Source organism: Xyrauchen texanus, chromosome 44, assembly GCF_025860055.1.
Source record: "Xyrauchen texanus isolate HMW12.3.18 chromosome 44, RBS_HiC_50CHRs, whole genome shotgun sequence".
Classification (NCBI taxonomy): Eukaryota; Metazoa; Chordata; class Actinopteri; order Cypriniformes; family Catostomidae; genus Xyrauchen; species Xyrauchen texanus.
This window is the reverse complement of record NC_068319.1, coordinates 2,757,375-2,777,447: the sequence shown is the minus strand read 5'-3', so window position 1 is coordinate 2,777,447 and position 20,073 is coordinate 2,757,375. Positions and strand designations below refer to the sequence as shown.

Below are 20,073 nucleotides of genomic sequence, written 5' to 3'. Positions count from 1 at the left end.
AACTCTTCTGCCACAGGAATGTAATGCATTTTAATTATCTGAATATTTTTATATATAAATATAATTTTTTTATATTTAAAGATAACTACATAACATTATATATTGAATTATTATTATATGAGGGGCTTTCTCAGCAAATATTTCTATATGCGATTAAATAATCGGGACACCGTGTAATTAATTCAATATAAAATTAATCGATTGACAGCACTAATATATAAATCTTGAAAACTATTACACAGCCTGCTTATAATGATATGGAAAAAAATATAAATAATGAAAATATAATTAATAATAATATGATATATAATAATACATAATAATATATAATAATATATAATATATATATATATATATATATATATATATATATATATATATAGATATATATATATATATATATATATATATATATATATATATATATATATATATATATATATATATATATATATATATATACATATATATATATATTATATTATTTTCCATATCATTATAAGCAGGCTGTGTAATAGTTTTCAAGATTTTAAAGTATAAAATGAAATCAAACTATATCCCTAATTTATTATATGATTCCAAGTTAAATACTGTATTAATAAATTACTTCTTAAGGTTGTGTGTAATAAGCACCTTAAGAATGATGAAACTTTGTCTTAAATCACAATTAAATGTCAGCCATATATCATAATCATTAATTTCATAATGCACCTTTAAAACACAATAAGATATCTGTTGATCAAACCTTTCTTTGTTCACAGGCAGATCAGGTTTCAGCAGCAGAATGTTGTACCTGCAGGACAGAGATTTTAGTTTATGCTGCAGGGAATGTGACATGCAAGAACTGCAGAAGTTTCAGTTTTCCTGTTTGCACACGCACCTCTCTGCAAACTCCCTGAAGGTCGGACGCCACGAGAAACCATCTCTCCGGATACGGATCGTTTCCAACAGGCCGTTATACCTCAGCTGTGGAGGAGAATAAACATCAGCTCGTCCAGCGAATTTGATAAATTGACAAATGGGATTGCAGAACATGCAACATTAAGTTGAAAATTCCGTCATCATTTACTCACCCTCATGTCGTTCCAAACCCGCAAGACTTTCTTACATAGAACACAAAAGATGATGTTAGGCCGAATGTTAGCCTTTAGTCACCATTCACTCTCACTGGATCTCTTTTTTCCATTCAATGAAAGTGAATGGTGACTGAGCCTGACAGTCCTTCATCTTCTTTTGGGTCCCAAAGAAGGATGTCATAAAGGGTTTTTAAACCACATGAGGAGAAGTACATATCCTGAACTGCTAAGCTGTGCTTCCACATATCACCAGAAGGTGTCAGTGTCCTACAAACATCTACCTTTCACCAGGACTGTTGACATATTGAACAAAACCATTAATTCCAAGATAACATCATCTGGCCTTGTGACCTAACAGCGGTTTATACAGACACATCACAGGTCATGATGTCATTTCAACTGTGGCATTAAAAAATCTCATCTTCTTTGAGATGTAAACAATTATTTGACACCTATTGCACTGCGGATACAAAGTAAACTTGCCAAGCAAGTATAAATGAACAAGCTCTCAGAATTGTTTATTTAAAGAACTACAATTCGTCAAGCATAAACGCACAACGTTTTACACTTGTAGTCCTTACATAGCAACTTCTTCGTAATTTAAAGGGATAGTTCACCCATAAATGAAAATTCTGACATCGTTTATTCACCCTCATGTTGTTCCAAACCCATACGAACACAAAAGATGCAGTATTTTAGTCTCAGTCACCATTCACTTTCATTGTATGGAAGAAAGATGAGATTAAAGTGAACTGTTATTGAGACTAAAATTCTGCTCAACGTCTTTTGTGATCCATTAATATCACATGGGTTTGGAACAACATAATGTTGAATAATTAATAACAAAATGTGTATTTCTCTTTAATGTAATAAACCGTCATGTATCATAACAGCAATAAAAGACTGCCAGGTTTCATATAAACTCTACTGGAGGGCATGAAAAGGTAAGAATGCTTTCAGCTCCACTGTGGAAAATAAACTGGGCCACGTATAGAGCTCAGGGCTGGACTGGTAATCTGGCATTTTCCCGGTGGGCCGACACATTTTGGGGCCGTTCAGGGGCGGACTGGCCATCGGAAGAACCGAGCGGGCCGGTGGGTCGGCCGCGAAACGGACCAAATGAGCTAAAATGAGCCGCCGTGTTATGCAGAACGGACCACAAAATGCCGCCACGATATGCAGAAAAGGACAGCGAACACCCCCCGCTCGCTCAACAACTTTTGGGCCAGTTGCTATGTAAAACCCCGGGCCGATTTCTCTTCCCAGTCCAGCCCTGATAGAGCTGAAAACCAGTCAAGACCTCACAGTGACTCTGAACAGTCCAGCTGTTGTTCTGTAAAGCGCAGAACTTTACCTGATCCATGACCAATTTGCTGTCCAGTTCATCAGGCAGTTTGCTTCTGTTGGGTTTGATGCAGCGGACGAAGTGCGGACTCGCGGCAAACATCTTCTCCATTAGAACTGCCAGTGAATGCTGTGCAGAACATATCACTTTTAGTTTCAAATTTAAGTTACAAACCTGGCACGTTAAACTGAACAATACCTCTGACATACAGGGGCAAGAAAAAGTATGTGAACCCTTTGGTTTTCTTGCATTATTTGCTCATAACATGTGATCTCATCTTCATCAAAATCACATGAATAGACAAACACAATGTGCTTAAGCTAACAACACACAAACAATTATAATCTTTCATGTCTTTATTGAACACATCCTATTAAATATTCACAGTGCTGTGGAAAGAGTAAGTTTGGAGTGTGAGAAAGTATAATTTACCTTAAATTGCGCCCCGACAGACTGCTTCCTGGTTGAGTTGAAGTTGTCATCTGCAACTTGTAGCTAAAAGTGCAAAGGTCATGAGGTAAAATGCAGCATGCAATGATATTAGAGTCATCATTAACTGGTCTTAAATATAACAACAACGTCTCATTTAAAAAGCTGTGCAGAAATGGTTAAGGCTGCAGCACAGGTGGCAGAGAGCACACATAAAGGTCACCAAGGTTTTTCCCCTCTTCAAGGCTAGAGTAAATCATATATTTCCAGTGATAATGATTTGGGTCGAATTTAAGGGAAAATATGAGGGTTGCGCTCTGTGGTCTCCAGAGTCGTAGGTGGGCGCCACCGATAGGGGGCGGAGGTGTGCATACATGAATAAAAAATAAATGTTTTGAATTTTAGAAAGTGCAATGTCATCTGACAGACGCGTCCGGTGTGTGACCCCCTTTTTACAGTATCTACCATTAAAACATTTTATAATAAAAATTATAATAGTTAAAAGTTTAAAATTTTGAATAAATATAATGCAAAATAAATGTTTATTCACTTTTAACAATTGTGTTATCGGCCATTAAAAAAACACATACATATATATATATATATATAATTATTCAAATATACAAATACACACATATATATGCCACTTAATATTTTATTATATATATATATATATATATATATATATATATATATATATATATATATATATATATATATATTATAAATATAATATATATAATAAAAAAATTATAATTAGATGTGTGTAATATATATATATATTTATTACACATATATCTAATTATAATTTTTTTATTATCTATAATTATAAAAAAATTATTTTATATATATATATAATATATATATTTTATATGTGTGTGTGTATATATATATATATATATATATATATATATATATATATATATATATATATATATATATATATATATATATATATAATAATTATATATATTAAAACCGGACTGGATGATTCTACCACATTTTGTGATTCTAATTTATTTTTTATTTCCTGTACATTATTGTATTGTATGCATTATTATGAGAATATAATTGTTGGAGAATAAAGTAATTGTCAAGAATTGCTTAATTGTAATGAAAATTGTCACAGTGTAAAAAATCCCAAAAGTATTATTTATTGATACTGCCTTTATGCAAAATAAAGTTTAAGATAAATAAATAAAGGAGTAAAATGTGACAGACATCTCTTCATAAGATTCACCCAAAACAGCAAATATCACAAAATAGATTGAATGAGTTTATACATTAAACTGGTATGTACTAAATAAATAAATGCTCTTTTTAAATATACCTTGGCCTTACGTGGCATCAGCGTCCCCGTTCTGGAAATTGTGGCTGAAAATAAGAAACGTCACATGAACAACTTGCATCACATATCACATTTGAATATTCTCTTGGGTACAAATCCCACAAGCTTTAACACTCAATGCTGACGGGACGCTCACAATTCATATGCAAATTATTTCACTTGATAGTAGCAATTCAAGCCTCTATATTTACAATCTAATCCCAGATCTTTGAATATCTCATTGTGGATTTTTACCAGATTCATAGTTTGACAAACCTGCGAAGAGAACGCTGAGGAGTGGAGTGACACTGTTGATGAAGAGCTCACGGATGTTGGCTGGAATCGTGTCTCTATTTTTTTCAAGAAAACCACTTGCGTTGTATTGCACCTGAGTGAAAGACAAAACACACAATTAAAAACAAGCCAAATAAATTCTTGGTCATTTAAGGTTAATTGCATTCTTTGTTGACATCTAACTTAAGTCTAAATGAATCTTATTCGTGACTCCAGCAGATTAATACATAAGTGATGATGTTGTTTATTTGTTGGCTCACCTTCCCAGCGTAGTGCACAATGGTGAAGAGAGGGGTGTGGTTTCGCACAACCTCAAAGTTGGGAGCAGCTTTAAACTTGCTGTTTAACTTATCAACAAAGTCTCTGTCAGTGGCCTGTGTGTGCAAAAATTACACGTGATCTTAATATCTTGATGAATGTTCTTTTGGTTACCAATTTGTTTGCACAAAACACCAGTGATTTGACTGCAGCACTCACAGGCTAGAGTGATTGACACATGCGTGTTATAATTAATGTGTTCAAATCATCATACTTTCTTTAAACTATGATAAATGTGCCCAGATGATACTATTGTCTAAATCTGTGCATGCTTTTCACCACTCACAACCCCATTGACAGCCTTGTCAATGGATAAGGCACGTTTTCTATTCTTGAAATACTGCGAGCATCAATTTCTTTAATAAAAATAAAAAACTAATGAAATATTTAATTGGAACAATGCATTCCTATGGCGCTATTCACACCGGGTCCGAAAATCCAACGTTTTTGACGGACAGCAATCAGACTGTGATGAAAACTGACTGACCAATGAGATACAAGCTTTTTATCACTTTTCTAGAGTCACTACAGCTGCTCAATTTAGCGCGTTGGTGGCGCTAATCACCTGGGAAACACTAGCATTGGATGTGCAGCTGATATGTGTGCCCCCAAAGTGTGTTTGTATGTGGATGCATTCTAAATGTTTATAAACACTTTTTTTTTTATTACTCGTCTAACACACAAAAATATGGAGTGGTGGAGGCGTAGTGGCTAAAGCACATAACTATTAATCAGAAGGTCGCTGGTTCGATCCCCACAGTCACCACCATTGTGTCCTTGAGCAAGACACTTAACTCCAGATTGCTCCGGGGGGATTGTCCCTGTAATAAGGGCACTGAAAGTCGCTTTGGATAAAAGCGTCTGCCAAATGCATTAATGTAAATGTAAAATATGCTGATACCTCAAATTTTATATGTTTTGTCTTATGTAAATATGTAAGCATAAGCATACTTAGCAGCTCGTCATAAAATATACCAAAAACTTCCATGCAATATTATACTACGTGTATAAACAAACGAATTTGCTATTTTTATAGCAAGGCTATTATAACAAAGTATTCCTGTAATGGTCCTCTTTTCTAACCATGCACAAGAAACGCTGAATTCAACACAAATATGCAATAATTACATATAGAAAAGACTGATTATTTTTTATATTATGCATCACATTTTATACTATACCCGTTATATACCGTTATTCTTATTGTGCATTATTCCACGTGTATTTATATCAATGCATCTCTTGGTAAATTATCCAGGAATTGATGGAGGCATTATAAAACAAGAAGTTGGGTTTGGGAGTTTGTTTGGAATATACTCGAAGCTAAATGCATGTGCACATATAAAGAAACAGGACGTATACATTTATGCAACAGCGCGCTTTACTCATCTCACTCGCATATAAAAAACACGATTCTATATTCTTCAAAATGCATCAAAAAAACAGAGAACATAATGAAACAGCTGTGCCAAATTCGCTAAATAAATGCTTTAACAGTCCTGCCAGGAAACACGTATAAATATGCTTGTAGAACAGCAACAGCGCCGCCAACTGTACAGGAGTGAAATAGTTTTTCATTATGGTCTCAGTGTGAATAGAATTATTAAGTGGGGATGTAATTGTAACCAGAAATGTTACAGTCCTTATAATTTCCATCCCTACACCCAACGTTCTCCACTCACCTGAGGAAAGGCGCTTTGTTCATCTAGGAGAGAGAAAATCCCGATGGGTTTAGTAAGGAACAGATCCTGAAATACAACAAATGCTGGCATGAGTGAGTTTTCCATATAGACATTCATGTATTCTCTCTCGCTGCTCTCTTATTACACTACAGGAAACGCAGAGGTTTAGGAGTTATGCAGCACAAGCCTCACTGAATTAGAAGTCTATTGCAACTCTCCTGCTTTAAAAGCAGACGGCTGCTGCAAACACCTTAATTACAGGACAGAGTTCATATTTACAGAGCAGAACAACCCAAGAATCTGAAAATGTGGGACATTTTAAAACACTGTTAATGTGAAAACCGTTTAACGTGGCGTCGTACTATAACAATGACCAGAACCATATTTCCTCTTACCTTGTCTGAAACAACACTGAAAAACAATGCCAATGAAATCCAAGGAAAATGGCCGCTTCTGTTGTGTTTATTTTATGTTATCTCTGTTTTCTCCCCTGTAGAAGCCATAAAACAGCTTGATCTTGCTTAACGTATCGAAACAGCTGTAGCTTTTGATGACCACATTTTATTTGGCACCTTATTGGTCATAAACACCGTTTATAAACAATCAGGTGAGCTCATTATCGAAACACAAATCATAGTTTTATGGTAATAGTTTTTTCCACGGACAACCATTGTTAAGAAAAACATTAACATGGTTTAATGTACCACATTAAGCATTTTCTTTGTAACAGATTTATTTGAAAAGGGATTCCCACTACTTAGTAGGTCCTCATGGTGGTGCGGTTACTCGCCTCAATCCAGGTGGCGGAGGACAAGTCTTAGTTGCTTCCACTTCCGAGACAGTCAATCCGCACATCTTATCACGTGACTCGTTGTGCATGACACCGCGGAGACTCACAGCATGTGGAGGCTCATGCTACTCTCCATGATCCACACACAACTCACCACATGCCCCATTGAGAGCGAGAACCACAAATCACGACCACGAGGAGGTTACCCCATGTGACTCTACCCTCCCTAGCAACCGGGCCAATTTGGTTGCTTAGGAGACCTAGCTGGATTCGAACTTGCGACTCCAGAGGCGGTAGTCAGCATCAATACTCGCTGAGCTACCCAGGCCCCCGCAAAAGGTTAACGTTTTTATTTTTCTCCCAATTTGGCATGTCCAATTCCCAATGCACTCCAAGTCCTCATGGTGGCATAGTGACTCGCCTCAATCCGGGTGGCGGAGGACGAATCTCAGCACCCTCCGTGAGCATCAACCCGTGCATCTTATCACGTGGCTCTTTGAGCGCGTTACCACAGAGACATAGCGCATGCGGAGGCCCACGCCATCCACCGCGGCAATCTACGCACAACTCACCACATGCCACACTGAGAGCGAGAACAACATTATAGCGACCACGAGGAGGTTACCCCGTGTTACTCCACCCTCCCTAGCAACCGGGCCAATTTGGTTGCTTAGGAGACCTGGCTGGAATCACCGCAAAGGTTAAAGTTAAACGCTTTGCTTTGTTTTTTGACATCAGTGTTAATGACACCAAAGTTTGAGAGAAATTCTGCATTTGTTGGCTGTTGCTCTGGCATTTTAAAGGTGCTGTAAGTGATTTTAGCTGTTCCATTTCCACGAGACTGAGCCGTTGATTTAGCCACGCCCCCATTTCCAAAACCCCGCCCTCCAAAGATAACAAATAAGCTTTATTGAGACCGACATCCTGCAGGAACGGTTGTTTAAAACAACAGCAGCAAAATAGCGCCCTCAGCTGACAAATGTTATGAACAACATGGCATAAATATGGCATTAAACCTCATTAACTCGCTGCAACTGCTCAATAATACTAGGAGAATGCGCAAAATTATTGACGGGTCAAAAATGTCCACTGAAAACATTTTGTTGCCGGTTTACAGAATCTAGTAAACTCACAGAGAACGGTGAGATATCTCACGACACTTATTTCAGTAATATATATATATATATCTCTTCCAGCACATTTAAGCCATTAACTTATAATAGGATTCTATGGGGATAAACCACAAACATAAAAATGAAGTCACTTTAAGAGATTATCTTTGTTACTGTGTGCATTTGATAATTTTTATGACATTTCAGAATGTCAGAGAGGAATTTGGTCGTGTTTTTACTACATTAATACATGTTTTCAAATGTAATAAACAAGCTTCATATAAAGACCACAACAATTTTGCTTTTCAGCAATTAAGAGAGAGATTCTCCAAACTACGTGTCCTGCAGCGTCAGCACTTCCTGTGCTTGGGATTTACCACACATCTGCCTGCCAAACTCAGAGCTCGGGTGTATTTTTGGAGTGAAAGTGGAGAGGAAAAAAAGGAGAGAATTCATGATAATCACAGAGGGTGAAAGCGGTCAACAGAAATGTTCTGTACCAGTATGGGTTTGTTGTCCTTGTATGTTATGTTCTCCCATGTGATGCCTTCCTCTTTATACTCTTTCTGTTCCATTAGGAAGATGTGCTAGAGGTGAAATCAAACGGAAAATGTGATAATTTGAATCATGAAATGGCAAATCTTATTACTAAAACTGAATGAGGCATTTAAATCGCAATACAACCTTTGATTATTCCGCACAAGAGGCAGGCACATTTCCAAGTTTTTGTTGGATTCAGAAACCATTTCTTACAGACAGAGTAACAAGCACTAATCACGACTTACATGGTTGAAGAAATACTGGAGTTGTTCATTGGCAAGATTAATGCAGAGCTGCTCAAACCGGTTCACAGCGAAGTTTTCAAAACCAAATATATCAAGGATTCCTGTAAATGGTGAAAGAGCAAACCTTATATCTTGTGTGAGATACTGTCTTTGGCTTTCCCTCATACTTTATTTCAACTAGTTTTAGAGAAATGGAAGGAAAGATCCAATTTAAATGGATAAATACAATAATACATCTAACTAAAATGGCATTTTAAAACCTACTAGCAGAAATTGACACACAGTATATAATAGCAGGTTACGCTGAGCAACCACAGACAAGCAGCCTTGGACTAATTAAAGAAAGAAAAGGTCAAAGGAGAACGGTTATTTCGATGTTGGTAAGACCTTTATATTTTTGGTATTAGGGGTTAGTGTGGTTAACGCTAAAGAACTGAGGGTATTCACTAGTGACAGGCCAAAATATAAAGTGATAAAACCGCTTAAATTTTGCCATTTAAAGATTACAGGCATCGGCCAATAACCATGCACAGTTCAAAAGTTCCTAAATCTAACTACAGCGTTATCAATAAATAACAAATATTTTGTTTTCAAATATGTTTGGTGGATTTTAACAAAATATTATGTAAAAATAGTGTTAAACTCTATGGGCCCGCTGGCGGGTGCTATATCGCAAAAAAGGTGTATGCTTAAAACGTTAAAGTCTCCGAATACATAAGTCAGTTGTATGAGTTTTCATACGAGGTTTCACATATCGAATGAAAGCTCTCATTCTCAGGAAGGCTAATTTTGTCAGCCCTAATATCACAGTTCGGAAGATTTTTAAAAGAATCACAAAGTGAACTATGATTTCTCCAAGTCATCAAATACAAACGTCTATTTTATGCTCTGATTAATAGGTTAGTTCACCCAAAAATGAAAATTAGCCCATCATTTACTCACTCTCAAGCCATCCTAGGTGTATATGACTTTCTTCTTTCAGCCAAACACAATCGGAGTTATATTAAAAAAGATCCCGGCTCTTCCAAGCTTTATAATGGGAGTGAATGGTACATTAGATTTTGAAGCCCAAAAAACCACATCAATCCATCAAAAAAGTAATCCATACGGCTCCAGGGGGTTAATCAAGGCCTTCTGAAGCGAAGTGGTTTTGTAAGAAAAATATCTATATTTATAACTTTAACTATAATCTCTGGCTTCCGGTAACGGCCGTCCGCACGTTCACAAGAGAGTGAAGTGACGAACCCGGAAGCGCGCGTGTTGTTTACAGCAAAGGAAAATGGCGAAAAGTAGGGAGTTGTTTTAGCTATACTGGAGATTTGTATTAGTCTTAAAATAGTGCATTCATGCGTCCATCCAGTCATTCCAATCGTCCATTCATGGCAGTAAACACTCTCAGCCTCTGTTGGCATTACCTCGCATTTCCTGCATGAGCACCACCATGTCTCCCGTACTCTCCGGCTACCAGATTCTTTTGTTTGTGCCGCTCCAGCAGCCTCCCGGAGTTCCTGGTTGATGTACTCCGGTTCAAACAAATAGGGCTGGGAAAAAACTCAATCTCCTCTTCTCTAATATCGAAATCCTCCGACATTTTTTCTTTAAAACTCCTCGTTGTTGTCTTCTAATTCGTGACCAGTGTTTTGTTTTGCTCTATCCTCACTTCTCACCGGAGCTTGCAATACGCCTACATCATACGCCGGAACTCGACTTTCTCATGAACGCGTGGACGGCCGTTACCGGAAGCCAGTAATTATGGTTTATAAAGTTATAAATATGGATATGCTCCTTACAAAAACGCATCGCTTCAGAAGGCCTTTATTAACCCCCTGGAGCCGTATGGATTACTTTGTTGATGGATGGATGTGCTTTTTTGGGCTTCAAAATCAAAGTTTCCATTCACTCCCATTATAAAGCTTGGAAGAACCAGGATATTTTTTAACATAACTCCGATTGTGTTTGGCTGAAAGAAGAAAGTCTTATACACCTAGGATGGCTTGAGTGAGAGTAAATTTCATTCATTTTTGGGTGAACTAACCTATTAATGCTGCTGTAAGCCCCGAGTACCCAAAACATTATCTCTGCTTTTACCTTTACCTTTGCTTTTAGTAAAAAAAAAAAAATGTGCCTTTGTTTACTTGTCTGTGAGCTTGCTTGGCCGAATAATCCAGATTTGGCCAAGATCAAAATATGCCACCCAGAAGTAAAAGCATGCAAAACAAATCATCTGAAAAATATGTATTGACTATTGATGATAAAATGTTATACATCATCGCAAAGGTATGACACTTATATTGAGCTTCTAGTCCAGTCAGAGGCCAAGAAATTCAATGAAACAATGAGGGTGGTGCTTGAACTGACAATTAGACTGAATGTCTATGGACGAGCACATCTGTGAGGGCTAAAATGTGTTAGAGCGCCACCTACATTTCAGATCTGTATATTGTGATGAAATGTGATAGAGCAAAAAAAAAAATTTTTTTTATAGTGCTTGCTGCCATGTATTGAAATAAAATCAAATAATCAGCATATGCTATCGAAAAACCCACCTGTATTTCTGACAAAAGGAGAATTTCACAATTTACTGAATGAACTAACATGGGTATATTTACCAATTTCATTGAGTTCGACGTCAAAATCTACTTTTGGTGCGAGCTGTTCGTTGATTTTACTGACGATCCATCCGAACACTCGACCGTACGCCACTTTAGCGATGGAATCTCTGGCATCTGAAATGACAATATCATTGTTTTAATTTCAAAACCAGCTTGTGTGTGTATAACACAGTATCACACATGCCAAACCTAGTGATGTAAGGCTGAATGAGGAAGTCAGTGTGTAAAATGAAAGCATACCCTCAGCCTGCTGCTGGTTGTGCAGGCGTTGGATGGCCTCTCCTCGTGTCACTGACGTGGTGCAGGTCAAACTCTTCAATAAATCCCCTTCTTGAACACCAAACTGACCCTGCTTACAAACAACAACACACACATTTATGCACACTATGCCATGAATGCTGTTCATTTAGCTTATCTTATATTGAACCTCAAATATTTCTTTAAGCTTAGGCCTGAGGTTAGGGACTTGAACTACATTCCTACACTGCGAAAAAATTAAATCTTAATTTTGACAATGGGGTAAGAAAAGTACATTTGTTTTCCCTTTAAAATAAGTTTATTTGTCTTACCATATTGGCAAATAGTTGTTTTATCTTTTAAGTATAAACCTCACAAAATTGTGTCAGATTTCTCTGAAAACAAGACAATCTCATGCAATTTTGTTTGTTAAGTAAACGTATGTTGTTTTAAGAATGGTTAGATATTTGTACTAGAAAACAAGACCAAAATACTAATAAAGAAAATAATTTTTTGCAGTGCATGCATTATTCTGTCACTGCATTTAATTTTGTATATATATATATATATATATATAAATATTACATGCATTTATTTATTATTTATTTTAAAATTAAGCTTTACTTAATATTTTTTTTGTAATTTTTTAATGTGAATTATTATTGTGCATATATAAATAAACTTTACCTTATCGAACAGACTCAGTTTTTGATTATCTCCCAAAAGATACTTTTTTCAACTCCCTTCCACACAATAAGGAACGCCCAATTCCCAATGCGCTCCAAGTCCTTGTGGTGGCGTAGTGACTCTCCTCAATCTGGGTGGCGGAGGACGACTCTCAGTTCCCCTCAGTTGCGCGGTCTGACACCGTCAATCCGTGCATCTGATCACGTGGCTTATTGAGCGCGTTACCGTGGCGATGTAGCGTGTGTGGAGGCTTCGCGCTATTCGCCGCGGCATCAACGCACAACTCACCACGCGCCCCACTGAGAGCGAGAACCACATTATAGCGACCACGAGGAGGTTACCCCATGTGACTCTACCCTCACTAGCAACCGGGCCAATTTGGTTGCTTAGGAGACCTGGCTGGAGTCACTCAGCACGCCCTGGATTCGAACTCGCGACTCCAGGGGTGATAGTCAGCTTCTTTACTTGCTGAGCTACCCAGGCCCCCCCGAAAGACACTTTTGAGGGGATAATCGATATCCAAAGTTAAGTGTGTCATTTCTGCACAACTAATGTCTCCAAACAGAACAGCGCTCTGTCGGGCTGGTCGTAAAACTCAAACAAACAGAGCAATGTTTTGATGGCGCCACAGTCACAGTGTTTTAACTCTTGGGATGAATCAGCAAGCAAAGAACGTCAAGTAAGTTCTACTTTGCTAATTGTGCTCGAACTGTTCTACAACACAAACAAGCACTTAAAAGAAGCATATCCTGCCAATTTAAAAGAACAATGATTAACAAAATGTGACAAGTCAACCAAGATGTAAATGTTATATCGTGAAGGTCACGCTAATATGTGGGTTTAGATACTGGGGACCGCTTGTGAACATAAACAAAAGAAACATCAATCTTACTGGCTCAAGCATGTTAAAGTGTGGATCTTTTGATATATGGAAATAAACCTGCTTCAGGAAATGCGCTATCACAATATGTGTAGGACGCCCTAATAGAATCTAAACATAGCTGCTCGTGACCTTTCGGAGCTCTGTGTGTGTTATCATAAAAGCCAGATGTAGACAGAGCCCACGTCTCCTTCAGTTTATGCTTAAGGGTTTCTTTGTGTGCTAGCCCCTCGTAATTCACCAGATTAAACAGTAGGGCGATAGAGGTGATGCTGGGACTGTAAGCGAAATCTCCTGAGAACACTATCCTGACATCTTGTGTGAGCAAATGGCTTGTTAGTGGCTCTTGCTAAGGCAAGCATTACTATTACTAATAGCTCAGACTTACAATTGTCACCTGGTGGACATTTAAATGACTAAAAGTCGCATAGATTTACACTGAAGGAGGGTCCCAAGCCACATCTTAAAATATCAGGGATTTCCTTTGACTTTTGCCAGTTAGTGAACATAAAATGGTAAATGGTCTGCACTTATATAGTGCCTTTTTAACCGTAACAGTATTCAAAGTGCTTTACACTGTGACTCATTCACACACTCACACACTCACACGGCGGCAGAGCTGCCATGTAAGGTGCTAGCCTGCCATTGGGAGCAACTTGGGGTTCAGTGTCTTGCCCAAAGACACTTCAGCATGTGGAATCGTGTGGGCCGGGATTCAAACCACCAACCCTGCGATTAGTGGCCGACCCGCTCAACACAGCTGCACACAAAACTGAGAGCAGAACTTGTAGTCGAATAATTGATGCATTTCTATGCCCAGCCTTATTTATATTTTTTTTAATGGAGTACTCAAACAGAAACATAGGGTGTTTTCACACTTGAGTCCTCTTTAAAAGAACCAAAATCCAACCCCTTTTAGTGGACCAAAAAGTGGACTGAGTGAAAAGGTACCCAGTTCTCTGCATTCACACTGTCTGAGAGCTTGTAAGTGGGCTCAGATCTCTTTTTGGTCCACTTTACTAGTTACGGGGTCTCAGTCCTTTTTGCATTCACTCTGTGTCATTTGTCGGATCGAGTCCAACTTTAAAAAATATTGAATGTATTATAATTATTAGGGCTACATTTAACGTAGAGTATAAATAGCTCTACATATTAACTTAGAGCTATTTATACATGTTTAAACATGTTTACTGCTCTCAAAATGAATAAGCAGCATAAGAATAGGTGTCTATATTCAATAAAACGTCATTTATTGATCTTTGGCTTCAATAGTATGTCATTCTATACTATTACAATGAAAAGTATTGTAACAGAATTGAATGCATTGTATTTTTATATAAAAAATACTGGATTTAGAGGCAAAATTCAACATTCAATCATGGTAAATAAGTCATTAAATGACAAACAATAAGATTAAATCACAATTTGTTTAATTTACTGACACCCTCGGGCTACTTCCATACATAGATCTTAATTTCTTAACTTTCATTCGGTTTTCAATGTGTCCAGTTAATCCCTCGAATCTTTATTTGCCACAGAACATTAAAGAAAGACCCTTGAGATTGTTTTGTTTGCTCACGTTGTCATTTCCTAAGTACAGATACCTATCAGGGCCAAACATGTTTGGTATTATGCAAATGAGAAAATCAAGTGAGCCCAGAGCGCTTTTTGTTCACAATGCACATTATTAGCGAACCGAACCATACTCATACCACCTCCTGAGATGGTCTCGGCTCGGTTTGCTTTTAAGGTGTCCGAGATTGTTTGGTGTGTACACATATTGGCCAAAAATCCCCCGAACTGAGCTCAGTGTGAAAACACCCATAGAGGAGGCTACAGACAGCAACAGTCACACCGTGTCCCAACCTGATGGCAACGACATGCAACAAAAGGTATATTTTTGTTTTATTTTTGTCCTAACTACGAGTGACATGTGACTGTACATTCTATCGATCGCTTGAATTCTATTTCCGGCATCGCACAGGTAACTCCATCCACTGTGAACTGGTCCAAAAACGTTAAAAAAAATAAGGCTGGGCATAGAAATGCATCAATTCTTTGACTACAAACTCTTTAGACATGTTTTGGAAGTTCTGTTCTCTTTTTTTGTGGGCAGATACGTTGTGTTCGGTTGTCACCATCGATGTGGAGGACCTGTTTTTACATTAACAAAGCAAGTTTTTTCTTGAACGCCCCAATGTCGCGAGGGGCCTGCGCGAACGGTTGCTCTCATGCCATATCATGAGCAGCGCACAGATCAATGCCCAGTGAACATTTTGACTAAATAATACATTTGATTTCAGTTTGTTTTTCACCAAACCTTATCATGAGTCTCATAGAATAATTTATTAGACTTCCGAATTATACTTTTGCATTCTTTTCAAGCTTGAAGAGGTGGTCACCATAAACTGCCATTGTATGACATCATTGAGCACAACATTTTTCTGCAATTTCTCCCTTTGTGTTAAGAAAAACAAAGTAAGTCATATAGGTTTATAACAACACAGTGGTGAGTAAACAATGACTGAATTTTCATTTTTGGGTGAACTATCCCTTTAAGAGGAATCGGAACCGAATCATTAAACTCCCTACGACTCCCATCAATAACTGCATTGTGGCATGTAAGTTTGCACAAGCAAACACACAAAAATATTAAAAGTTACATTTGTTTAACACTGCATGTAATGGGCTGATAAACTTCTAGCTTCTTTTCCACCATAATTCTTTTCCATGCATCTGTAGAAGCATTTGTGCCAATAATCGTTTTTATGGTCTTCACACCTGTTTACTTAAATAGCAAGGTTCAAATCCATTTCACAGTAAACAGAAAGCTTCACCAGTGGTTAAAAGTGCTCACGCCCATCTAGACACATTGTGATCTGTGAAGCATTAGCAATCGCGAGGTGCCAACTAACAGCTCAATCTGCAGAAAAGAACAGGAAACTCACAGCAGTTACTTTTAACCAGCCACGTGACGCCTCAGTCACTTTCAGAATGTCGTTGTCGGTCGTTTCAAACATGATGTTCCCCATTGACAGAATTCCAGCCAGAATTGTCATCATGTCCACCTTTTCCTGCAAATGAGATGGTATAAATGATCAACTGTAAATAAATGTTCATGTGTTGAATGTAGTGAATTTCGTATTTGGGTAGTTGATAGAGTATGTCAAGATTTTGGGGTAAAATTGTTATACGAGTCAATGACGGGACTCATCTTGTCCGTGTTAAAAACAAACATCTGCTATTTATTATGAACTTCTTATGAAAAGGTCCCTTTTTTCCAGTCATGTGGTGTAACCCTGACAAAACTTCTTGTTCATAACATTTATAAAAAAATAAAATAAAATAATATATATATATATATATATATATATATATATATATATATATATATATATATATATATATATATATATATATATATATATATATATATATATATATATATATATATATATATATATATATATATATATACATATATACACACACACACACACACACACACACACACACACACACACTTTTCATACTTTTCAAGAAAGCATTATAATGCTTTTTACTTGACGGTTAAGTTTTTTTTTTTTATTGAAACCAAATTGGACACAAAGATTACATTTCTAAGAACTTGACAAGTGTTTTAAAGCAGATTTTTAACATTTTAACCCTTTGGACAACCTTACTTGTCAATTAAACCAATGAAAAAACATCTTTGACAACATCATCCCCCTTGAATCATTGCGAACCGAACTATTGAGCATCTACATCTGAGATGTTGTTCTTGAGTAGCGCTCAAATATTGCGCACCACATGAAAGCTAAAAATAGCCGTGAGAGTGTGTGTGTGTGTGTGTGTGTGTATGTGTGTGTCAACAGAGTAGTGCCATTCTCTAACGCTCTGGTCCTGCACGTGCATTTTATACATTTACATTTATGCATTTGGCAGACGATTTTATCCAAAGCGACTTACAGTGCCCTTATTACAGGGACAATCCCCCCGGAGCAACCTGGAGTTAAGTGTCTTGTTCAAGGACACAATGGTGGTGGCTGTGGGGATCGAACCAGCAACCTTCTGATTACCAGTTATGTGCTTTAGACCACTACACCACTCTATTTACTTATTAAACAGTCTTTTGTGATTCACAGAGCTACTGCACATCATCAAGTGGCTTTGAATAAAACGCACAAGTCATATGAACTGCTTTAATGGTGCTTTAATGGTTCTTTTATGTCATTTTTGGAGCTTAACAGTAACGAACATGACTAACACGCAGTATCGGATTTGGATCGGGCTCGTTAGACTGATGCACGATCCGTCAAAAAATGTTGGAGCGACACGAACCAGGTATTGGACTCAAGGTGCAAGGAAACTATTTTAATACCCTTTACTTGATAGTTGCACCACATTATATTTTTAAGTCATTAATTACAAATTTTACAAAGAGAACAGAGTCCAAACTAATTGAATCCCAGATGTAGTTTATTTTTCAACCAAAATCCCAATAATGGGTGCATGACGAGGGACATTAAACACTAAACAAGCCTGAACACACCGGGGACTCTTATTTTGAAATGACGGAGACTTGGCTCCGTTACAATGCTCTATATTTAATATTTACCAAATTAAGCTTTTTATAGCCTTTATATTATTATTGTTATTATTCACAATAAATGGAGATACGATGTACATGATGACGAAGAACGTTTCCAAATAGTCTAATTTTTCTATGTATGGCCGAACTTCAATTGAAAAACGTAATTATCAGAGGAACACTGAGAAAATAAAACAATCTGTCGACAACTATCGGCATGTATTTTTATCGAAAACCTTATTATATTTTTGTTCCAAAAAGCAACTATCGGCATAGATTAATCGGCCGATAGTTTTTAAAATCGATTCATAAACACATGACTCTTATTTTGAAATGACGGAGACTCGGCACCGTTACAATGCTCTATATTCAATATTTACCAAATAAAATGTAATTTAATTTTTAAACTATCGGCACCAATTATTCAGTAAATCCGATATATCCGTCAACCTCTAATTTTAAGCGCTACAATTGGTCATCATTTTAAGTCAACATGAACTTCTTATTTATTGTGATGATATCATCAATATTTTTAATTGAAATAAAAACGAATATTTTTAAGCTCTGCGTCCTTACCTGCTCTTCAAAGCCCACCATGTCCATGGCGTTACACACTTCAGCATATTTCACACGCCAGTTCAGTACCACGTCTTCTTGCCCAAACCTGCCATTCAAATAACTGACAGACACAGAGAAACTGTAAAGTTACTGTTATTTCATAAACATCCAATCAGCTTTGTTTACATGAAACAATGCATTGCATTGCATTGCATATTAGATTTTCAAACACCACCTCTCTAACATAACATAATAATGCAATAAGCTACTCATGACCAGATGTTACACTGAATAACCTAAAATACCTTTAACTGTGTTAAAACCACATTTATTACACATTTCCTGCATTATTTGATGCATATATCAGCTATTTTACAGCTCATTCAATCAGATTGTAGAGCTAGAATGATCAGTTTTATGATGCTCCTTAAAACCCTACAATAATTGCCTCACCTGACAATGATGCATCGACCTTTTACACAACAAACCTCTCACAATGAAACATGCCGTCCATGCCACAAATAGTTTTATAGGTGTGTTCATGTTACACACCTTACAATTAAATGCACAGGTAAAATGCTAATCTATGACATGCATCATAAACATGTTGCTCTTGCTGTATTTATGAGGGCATGACATCACGGCTGACTTACCGGTAGTGCGTAGGGTCCAAGAGACCGTAGATCTCTTTATCTTCCGAGGAGATTCCAGCTAACATGAAGTAGAAGATGTGAAAATTTTGTTCCCCTTCATCCTGATGAACCACACGAGATTTCTCAAGAAGATACTCATTGATTTTGGCTCCTCTGACTGCAAAGATTGAGAAGCTCAGGTTAATGTTTAATCAATAAATAATAAAATTGGTCAAGGAACACACCCAATGAAAGCTGCAATTGGTACGACTCTTTACGGTCAGTAGAAAGAGCGTCAATCGTTCACTTTTGATCCCAATCGCTCGATCCACTCTACAAACCTGAAGAGTTCTGGAAGCGTAGCTGGATATACTTCCCGAAGCGGCTGCTGTTGTCGTTCATGACCGTCTGTGCGTTTCCAAAGGCTTCGAGAAGTGGATTCACCTATTCAAACACAACCACACTCAGGTCAGTGTGATGGCCACAAAAAGTATCTACGCAGTAGAGGTGTAACGTATCAAATTAGTTGCAGAATAGGAAATTTGAGGCCAATACGATAACCAACTGTGATCAGTCGACACCAATCCAACTGCTAATGCTCATTTTTCAGAAAGCACGTTTTTTTTCTAGCATTATGCGGTCTACACCACACTGTAAAATGAGCATTTAAGGGCTGACAACAGAGCTGAAAAACAAAATTAGGATTGCATTCAAATTT

At 37.2% G+C, this 20,073-nt stretch overlaps 1 protein-coding gene across 1 annotated transcript in view; it reads right to left on the bottom strand.

The window, feature by feature from the left end:
* LOC127636398 (myosin-IIIb) overlaps positions 1–20,073 on the bottom strand; it is a 55,175-nt gene that overhangs the window by 14,493 nt on the left and 20,609 nt on the right. Inside the window, exons 5-20 of the mRNA XM_052116849.1 lie at positions 19,697–19,799; positions 19,377–19,533; positions 18,742–18,844; positions 16,523–16,648; positions 12,011–12,119; positions 11,768–11,884; positions 9,159–9,259; positions 8,874–8,960; positions 6,472–6,537; positions 4,732–4,845; positions 4,454–4,565; positions 4,181–4,224; positions 2,854–2,916; positions 2,431–2,550; positions 881–966; positions 746–793 (exon numbers count right to left, since the gene is read on the bottom strand). Coding sequence (XP_051972809.1) covers positions 746–793; positions 881–966; positions 2,431–2,550; positions 2,854–2,916; positions 4,181–4,224; positions 4,454–4,565; positions 4,732–4,845; positions 6,472–6,537; positions 8,874–8,960; positions 9,159–9,259; positions 11,768–11,884; positions 12,011–12,119; positions 16,523–16,648; positions 18,742–18,844; positions 19,377–19,533; positions 19,697–19,799 — 1,556 coding nt within the window. The remainder of the gene's footprint in view (positions 1–745; positions 794–880; positions 967–2,430; positions 2,551–2,853; positions 2,917–4,180; positions 4,225–4,453; positions 4,566–4,731; positions 4,846–6,471; positions 6,538–8,873; positions 8,961–9,158; positions 9,260–11,767; positions 11,885–12,010; positions 12,120–16,522; positions 16,649–18,741; positions 18,845–19,376; positions 19,534–19,696; positions 19,800–20,073) is intronic.